This window comes from Thermothielavioides terrestris, chromosome 2 (genome assembly GCF_000226115.1).
Source record: "Thermothielavioides terrestris NRRL 8126 chromosome 2, complete sequence".
NCBI lineage: Eukaryota > Fungi > Ascomycota > Sordariomycetes > Sordariales > Chaetomiaceae > Thermothielavioides > Thermothielavioides terrestris.
The window spans coordinates 129,028-137,658 of record NC_016458.1 but is presented as its reverse complement, the minus strand read 5'-3'; the positions used below and the strand labels follow the sequence as shown (position 1 = coordinate 137,658).

The 8,631-nt window shown below is 58.3% G+C and overlaps 2 protein-coding genes across 2 annotated transcripts; one reads left to right on the top strand and one right to left on the bottom strand.

The window, feature by feature from the left end:
- Positions 1-1,470: 1,470 nt before the first annotated feature.
- THITE_35966 (uncharacterized protein) lies at positions 1,471-7,028 on the top strand (the record flags this gene model as incomplete). Its single annotated transcript, XM_003651132.1, has 15 exons — positions 1,471-1,695; positions 1,803-2,346; positions 2,493-2,719; positions 2,794-3,073; positions 3,156-3,392; positions 3,539-4,242; positions 4,316-4,478; positions 4,549-4,785; positions 4,840-4,971; positions 5,053-5,176; positions 5,239-5,310; positions 5,371-5,486; positions 5,553-6,171; positions 6,248-6,703; positions 6,767-7,028. 15 exons carry the CDS (start codon positions 1,471-1,473, stop codon positions 7,026-7,028), a joined length of 4,398 nt encoding a protein of 1,465 aa, XP_003651180.1.
- A 379-nt stretch (positions 7,029-7,407) lies between these two features.
- On the bottom strand, positions 7,408-8,447 carry THITE_2111176 (uncharacterized protein). The gene is made up of 2 exons (XM_003651131.1): positions 8,148-8,447; positions 7,408-8,052 (listed from the first exon to the last, which is right to left on the bottom strand). The coding sequence occupies exons 1-2, from the start codon at positions 8,269-8,271 to the stop codon at positions 7,646-7,648; spliced, it is 531 nt and encodes a 176-aa protein (XP_003651179.1). The 5' UTR covers positions 8,272-8,447; the 3' UTR covers positions 7,408-7,645.
- Between the last annotated feature and the right edge of the window lie 184 nt (positions 8,448-8,631).

Genomic DNA, 8,631 nt, shown 5'->3' with positions numbered 1-8,631 from the left:
ATCGCCCCACGGACAGAAACGGTTGCGTCGATCACTCGATTTTCACTAACACATTCACGTCAGTAAGCGAGCGGGAGTTGAGCCGGCCAATCAGGCCGGGGACCCGCGCCCTGTCAAAAGTCTGTCATCGAATGAACTTCATTCTCCTGAGACAGTCTGGTAATAGCACAAAGAACCCAGCCGCATCGTGCAGGGCAGCCCAAACTGGCAAACCTGACTGGGCAGCCTGATGCGACTGCAGTTACACGACACCAAATACATACACGACACTTGCATATCCGTACTTCCGCCAGTTTGCGTGGAACGCTACCCCGCTAACACCACCGGTCCCACACTTCCGCTGCTGCTGCCGAGGCGCTCACTGCCCTGGCCGTGCCTGGCCGACGGCAGCGGCTGAACGCACAGCACCAGGGCAGCGCTTGGCAGCGGCGCTGACCGCATACGAAGCGCAGAATATGCTACGCTGAGCAGAGTGCCCAGGTGGTCCAGAATCTCGCGCCATTTCAGCGCTGATGGCTCTGCAAGGGTCGGCACAAATTCGCCCGACAACGAGCGCCAGGAACCGCACAAATCGAGCCGCCATAAAAAACAGGATTTCTCTACCCGGCCCAATTCCATAAGCTCTCGACTTTAGCCTCCATGGAGCAATGCGGCTGGCGGAGACGACGGGGCCGGAATTATCCATCCCAGCAGTGTCTTATTGGCGATCGGCGCGGGCGGGCGGATGGGAGCTCACCCGGCCTGCTTGGGCGGGAGGAAGACCGGGAGTATCTGTACATTCAACGAGGAAAGCGTAAAACGACAAAAACCAAGGTCAGCGGGGAAAAAAAGAGAAAAATATTGAGAGAAAAAAACAAAAAGAAAAGAAAGAAAGGCACTGTCATTCCGGGAAGGTCTCATTGCGGGGCCCAGCACCGGTCCCTCCCGCCCCCTAATTCAGGTACGATCCCGCCATGGATTTCTTAAAAGCCCTAGCTGACCGAAGCACTTGCAGGTGTCATCGGTATCGCGCAGTAAAACTAAACCAGGGCTGGATGCATTGATGTGCTGTCACTGACCTGATCCCGGCGCCATCTCGGGTAAGGCGGGGCTTTGGTTAGCAAACATGGCACTGCAGGCACCGCATCGCCGAGCTGAAGTCCATGCCAAGGTCGTTGACATCGCCCTTCCCGCAGCTCGTCCGCGTGGGCTCTCGGGCCCAGGCCCGACGCAAAATGCAAGAACAAGGAAAGAAGAAAGTATGACCGGTTCAGATCTGCAAGTCAATAAAGATGAACGTGTTCCGGCCCTGGTTCCCCGTACCCAGTCGACGTGTTCTTGCCGATCGAGATGCATATTCCTTAGTTTTAAGTCCGTTTCTTTGGGTTCCTGTGTTGGGCGTCCTCGCCGTCCCCCTTTCTGCCTTCACGGTCTCCCGTGTCAAGTGCCGGCGCCCCTGCAGTGCCCTCTGGTGTCCGGTCCCCGGCGCCCATGGCCCAATCGTCTCTCGCTTCATGTTCTCGCCTCGATGATTCGTTCGGCCCTCATGCCGGCGAATGTCGGGGCGGCTTCGACTTCACGCTCCTCTTCGAGGAGACCATCCTTACCCTGTTGCCCCTGTGCCTCCTTCTCGTCGTGCTGCCCCTCCGCATCAACTTTCTGCTCCGGCGCGCTAAGAAACTGGCTGCCGGGAGAACCTTGGCAGCCATCAAGTTGGTATGTCTGGCCCCCATCGTTCGTCGTTTGCGTCCCTGATTGTGCAAGTTGGCGCAATTAATATGGAAAAAGGCTCTTGCACTAACAGCCCGCGGGGTTGCACCTAGTCCGGCTGGATCGTCCTCGGCGCCCTGCAGCTGGCGGCACTCGCCCTTTGGGCAACCCCGTCGGCGTCGGCTGCCCGCACACGGGCCACCCTCGCCGCTGCCGCCGTCACCGTCGTCTCCACCCTCGGCCTCTGTCTGCTGTCGTGGGTCGAGCACAGCCGGGCCGTCCGGCCATCGACGCTGATCAACGCATTCCTGTTTGCCACGCTGCTGTTTGACATTGCCCAAGCGCGGACGCTCTGCCTCCGCGCTGAGGGGAATGCGGATCATGCCATTGCCTACGTTTGCGTCGCCGCCGTGGCCGCCAAGGCGTGCGTGCTCGTCCTCGAAGGCCTCGAGAAACGCCGGCTGCTGCGCGCCGAGTACCGCGCCTACCCGCCCGAGGCCACTGCGAGCATCTACAACCGCTCCTTCTTCTGGTGGCTCAACGCGCTCTTCCGCAAGGGGTTCAACCATGAGCTCGACGTCGACCACTTGTTCGCGCTAGACAAGCAGCTTCAGGCGTCCTACTGCTACAAGCGCCTTCATGCAGCTTGGGCATCAGGTGGGCCATTTCGTCTCATTTCTCCTGCAGTGCTGTTACTGATTTACGCCTTCACTTCTCCATCCTGTTCTTGTCCATTCCCGTACACTCCGAGTCTTCGTCATTCGTTGTGACAATAGCGCGATGCTCACCACCACCCACGACAGTGACCCAAAAGTCGACGTACTCACTGCTGCTGACATCCTACGGCGTCCTCAAGTGGCCTGTGCTGCAGAGCATCCCGCCGCGTGCCTGCCTCATCGCCCTCAACTTCTGCCAGCCGTTTCTCATCAACCACGCCATCAAGCTGTCACAGGAGGCGATCAACGATGAAACGACGCAGCGCGGCTATGGTCTCATCGGCGCCTACCTGCTTGTCTATGTCGGCATCGCGGTCTGTGTTGATCTTTTTTCCTTATCCATCGCAGCTCCTTAATGAAAATACAGCTAACCCAGGGCCACCCACAGGTCTCCATGGGCCAGTACCAGCACCGGACCTACCGCAGCATCACCATGCTCCGCGGCGGGCTCGTGTCCATCATCTACCGCAAGACGGGCACGCTGAGCCTCAAGGACGTGGACCCCGCCACGTCCATGACGCTCATGAGCGCCGACATGGAGCGCATCGTCCAGGGCTGGCAGACCATGCACGAGATCTGGGCCAACGCGGCCGAGGTCGGCGTCGCCATCTACCTCCTCGAGCGCCAATTGGGCGTCGCCTGCGTCGTTCCTGTTGCAGTCTCGCTCTGTAAGCCCTCCCCTGCTCAAGCACTTCCTCCAACTCACATGGAAGTTCGCTGGTGTGGGGCAGCTGTTTTCTAACACCAGAGCAGTGTCCTTGCTCGGATCCATGGTCGCCATGAACTTCATCATGTCGCGCCAGGCCATGTGGCTCGAGGCCATCGAGAAGCGCATCTCGGCCACCACGGCCATGCTGGCGTCCATGAAGGGCGTCAAGATGTGCGGCCTGAAAGACACGCTGCTCGCGAGTTTGCAACAGCTGCGAGTCGACGAGCTGCGCATCTCGAAGCGCTTCCGGAGGCTGCTCATCTGGAACATGGTTTTCGGTAAGTCCCTTGTGTGCGAAACAAGATCAAAGAAAAAAAAAAAAAAAAAAAAAAAAAAAAAAAGAAAAAAAGAAAAAGAAAAAGTCAGAGTACCGGACGTGTGAATTACAGCTGCTAACCGGCGGGGAAAATTCAAATGTATGCAGCCTACTTGACACAGGTGTTTGCGCCCGTCTTGACCTTCACCGTCTTCTCGGTGCGCGCCCGCAACAGCGGCGACACGACCCTCGACACAGCTCGAGTCTTCACATCACTGTCACTATTTGCCCTGCTCTCGGAGCCGCTGGCGTCGCTAGTCATGTCGCTAGCGACCTACCTGGGCGCCGTCGGCAGCTTCGTCCGCATCCAACAGTTCCTCGATTCCGAGGAGCGGGCGGACTTGCGTAGGCCGGCCGAGCCGGCAGAGCTGTCCGAGAAGCCCACGGTCAATCCGTCGGCGCCCGACGCGATCGCAGTCCAGGGGGCCAGTTTTGGATGGGATGCCGCCAAAGAGCCCCTGCTAAAAGACATCACGCTCACAGTCCCCTGGGACAAGCTCACCATGGTAGTAGGCCCCGTCGGCTGCGGCAAGTCCACGCTGCTTCAGGCTGTGCTCGGCGAAGTTCCAGCGCTGGCAGGGTCGGTGCGGCTCGGCTCCACAAGCGTGGCCTACTGTGCTCAGAATCCCTGGCATATGAACGGCACCGTCAGGGAGGCCATCGTCGGCTGCGAGCAGTTCGACGAGAAGTGGTATGCCCGTGTTGTGCACGCCTGCGCGCTCCGGCGGGACTTCCGGGAGCTGCCCGCAGGTGACGCATCGCGGATTGGAAGCGGCGGCATTGCCCTCAGCGGTGGACAGAGCCAGCGCATCGTAAGTATCTGACGCCTCCAATCTCGTAGATACCTTATGTGTGAGAAGCGATTGCTAACAGTCACACCAACAGGCGCTGGCTCGTGCGGTCTACTCGCGACGGAAAATCGTCATTTTGGATGACGTGCTGAGCGGGCTCGATATGTCGACAGAGAACCACGTCTTCCACAGCCTCCTTGGCCAGAAGGGACTTCTCCGCGAGATGCAATCTACCGTCTTACTCGTTTCCTCGTCAGGTATGTCTAACTCATTCACCGCCAACAATGTGTAACTATGCCAAGTAGGCTAACAAGATCGACTCCGTAGCCAAGCGCCTCCCTTACGCGGATCATATTGTGTGTCTCGGCCCGAACGGGGTTCTCACCGCACAGGGCAGCTTCAGCGAGCTCAACGACGCCGGAGGCTACGTCTCATCGTTCTCCCTGCCCCACGCTGACTGGTCCTACACCGTTGACGACGTTGACGACCAGATCGTGGAAGCTGCGGCCCTTGACAAAGAACGCGAGGGCATCACCACTGCGCGCCCCAAGGGCTCCGATTCGGGTGCTTCGCTCACATCGAGCGAGACCGCGTCTGCGACGCCCACGCCGGGCCGAGCCGAGGCCGACACCGGGCGACGGACCGGCGACGTGCAGATATACCTGTACTATGTCAAGTCGGTCGGCTGGTGGGCGACCATCCTCTTTGTCTTGGCCATTGTCGGTTTCATATTCTGCATGTCGTTTCCGAGTAGGTCGAGCTAGCACCTGGCCATTTCACCATGTATTCCGCCCACTTCAACGACGTGCTGCTGACCAGTACGTTGACCAGATGTCTGGGTGCAGTGGTGGGCTGCCGACAACGACTCGCACCCCAACGAAAGGCTGGGCTATTGGCTCGGCATATATGCCATGTTTGGGGGCGCCGCTATTGTGTGCCTGTTCTTGAGTTGTTGGTAAGCACTCCACGCTTGTCGAAAGATTGCGCCCCTCGGCATGCTGACCTCGACATGCGCAGGCAAATGATCATCACCATGGTCCCGCAGTCCGGAGAGAAGTTCCACTATGCCCTGCTGAACACGGTCCTTAGGTACGGTATGAAGTATCCAAGACGAGAATCATGCTGCTAATGAGATCTGTCCCATGTCAGTGCGCCCATGTCGTTCTTCGACAACACAGATTCGGGCGTCACGCTGAATCGCTTCAGCCAGGACCTACAGCTGATCGATATGGAGCTGCCAATTGCCGCATTAAACACGTTTGCCAGTACGTGCCACGGGTTCTAACGTCAATTGCTTCATGGTCAGATGCTGACATGTTTTCTTACCCTAGCATTCGTCCTCTGCATCGCGCAGATGGCCCTGATTGGCGTCGGTTCCATTTACGCGGCCATCTCGTTCCCTATCGTGCTGGCTGCCTTGTATCTCATCCAGATGGTCTACCTGCGTACCTCGCGCCAGCTGCGTCTGATGGACCTGGAGACCAAGGCGCCTCTGTACACGCTGTTTGAGGAGTCTCTCAGCGGACTTGCCACGATCCGCGCGTTCGGCTGGCAGGGCACGCTTGAACAGAAGAACCACGAGCTGCTCGACAGGTCGCAGCGCCCTTTCTACCTGCTGTTTGCGGTACAGCGCTGGCTCACGCTCGTGCTGGACCTGCTTGTCGCCGCCATCGCCGTGCTGCTGATCGTTCTCGTGGTCGAGCTCCGCGGCACCGTGGCCGCAGGTGGCGTAGGCCTTGCGCTACTCAACGTGATCCAGTTCAGCCAGAACATCAAGCTGCTGGTCACATTCTGGACCACCCTCGAGACACACATCGGCTCGGTCTCGCGCGTCAAGAGCTTTACCGAGACGGCGGTCTCGGAGGATCAGCCGGAGGAGAAGCAGACGCCGCCGCCAGATTGGCCGTCGGCGGGCGCGATCGAGTTTGAAAACCTCTCTGCTGCCTACAGGTGAGCCCCCAGAGCCGGAGCTGGTTCAACATCTCGCCACGTTCTAACAAGCATGTCGCTTCTCTCATAAAAATAGCCGAGACGACCTCGTGTTGAGAGACGTGTCGCTCTCCATCAAAGCCGGCGAAAAGATTGCGGTCTGCGGCAGAACCGGCAGCGGCAAGACGTCGCTCATCATGACCCTCTTCCGCCTCGTAGACATGACAAGAGGGTCCATCCGCGTGGACGGGGTCGACATCGCCACCCTCCCGAGACAGGAAGTCCGCAGCCGGATCGTGGCCGTCCCGCAGCACCCGTTCCTGCTCAAGGGCTCGGTACGCCTCAACGCAGACCCGATGGGCATCGCCTCGGACGAAGACATCGCAGCGGCGCTCCAGTGCGTGCAGATCAAGGAGGCGGTCGACAAGAATGGCGGGTTGGACGCCGACATTGACGCCGTCAATCTGTCGTCTGGGCAGAGACAGCTGCTGTGTCTTGCCCGCGCCATGCTCCGGCGCAGCAGCATCCTCATCTTGGATGAGGCCACCAGCAGGTGAGTCTTGTCTTTTTCATCAGCTTCCTGACTTTGCGCGCTCCCTGACACGTTCCACTCCAGCATCGATGCCAAGACGGAAGAGACGATGCAGCGCCTCATCCGCCGGAAGTTCGCCAACCACACCATAATCGCCGTGGCGCACAAGCTCGAGACCATCATGGACTTCGACAAGGTGGCGGTGCTGGACGCCGGGAGACTGGTTGAATTTGACAGCCCGTATGCTCTTCTGGATGTACCCGACTCGGCGTTCTCGAGGCTGTATCATGCATCGGTAGCCGAGGAGGAGGACTTGGATTTGACGTTGGAGAGGACCGAGAGTTGACGCAGAAAAACATGCATGTTATTTCCAACTGAATTGATTGGCTCAAGATAAACGGTCATGATCGCGCAGAAGATCGTGGAGCATTCCGCATTCGTCGGGTATAGTGAACAGATATCTCAGAGCAAGTGCTTTCCCAGCGCCCTTCTAAGAGCCCCAATCCATCCACCATTAACCGGTGTTCCCGCCCCGAGTTTAAGCGAAGCCTTGATCCTCCAACATATCCCCCAGTCCGCTTCTAACACCCGATATCACACACCATCGGTGCAATTCTAGGCTACCGTGTGGTATGCGGCAAGTGGACAGCAGACGCATCCTGCCAGCTTCGCCACGGGATCAGGAAAAGGGCGAAGTGTCCTCTGCCGAGCCAGTCCCGGTGGCAGGTGCATCATCTGAGACGGCAGCATCTCCAGCGACATTGAGCTTTAGCTTGGCTATAGGTAAGTGATGGCTGCTGAGGAAAACTCGCAAAGCACTTCCCAGTGCATCGTTAAGGAGGGAATCCTGCTTGAACAACTTGGCAGCTGGGGATATTGAAGTGATCAACTACTCAAAAGAAACGCCAACGATTACCCCGGGTATATACCTGATCCACCGCTCGTACCCATCCTTCGTGCACCTCAGTTGGACTTGAAGTAATTTGCGGCCACCACCTCGCCCAGCCCAATTTTCGCCTCCCAGCTTTCCAGATCGAAGCGCATCCGCCCGCCCGCTCCCACATGTTTACCCGGCGCGTGCTTCTTGACGTCAAAGTTGGCCGGCTGCTCGTAGAGCAGGAACACATAGCGGTGCGGGGCCGCGCCAGGCGGCGGACCCGGTCCAATGTAGTTGACGACAAACGGATCAGTCGTTTCCAGCTTGCCGTTGCCTCCCGCGGATGAGATCCGGAGTCCCGACTGGCACCAATGGTTGATGGGTCCCAGAACCGGAAAGGAGACAAAGGGCGCGTCCAGGTCCAGGCAGATGACCATGTACGTCTTCTCGGCCGAGCCGGCCGGGAAGAACAGTTCAGGAGCGGATCGCGCGTCTGGCGTTGGGTCCAGTCAAGCACCTATCAGTCAGTTGCTGGCCGATCCACGCATGACCATCACATAAACCTGAGGGTTGGCTGCGCTGCCGTACCTGCTCGGGGCACAAATTGGCCCGGCTCGATGCTTGCGTGCTTCGGGAGCGCCAAGCCCAGCGCCTTAGACTTGTCTTTCTCTAGGGCCGCAAGGGCCTGCTCGACCCTCTTGCTGGAGGGCATGCTGATTCCACGCTTTTCAAGGCGTTCAGGTCTCGACAGAGAGGGTGAAAGGGTTGACGTTCGGATTGAGTTTGAACCCGGCGTGGATATCCTTACTGAGGAAATCGAGGATTTTCCTGAGGGCTCGGATCCCTTAACTGAGTTTCGCCGTCGTCTTCGGTGTTGGCGGACCTTCGCGGCATCGGGCGGAAATAAGCGTCTCGTAACTCCGTCGCGCCTGATATCCCTGGGTGCCATTTACGTCATGCACAGAAACCCGATTTGGGACGTTTGATCTTCACCCTTGATTGCACCATTCACGCTATTGATCTCAAGTTTTTAATCCTGCTCCTTATCAACGATTTGTTTCTTTCCTTCCAT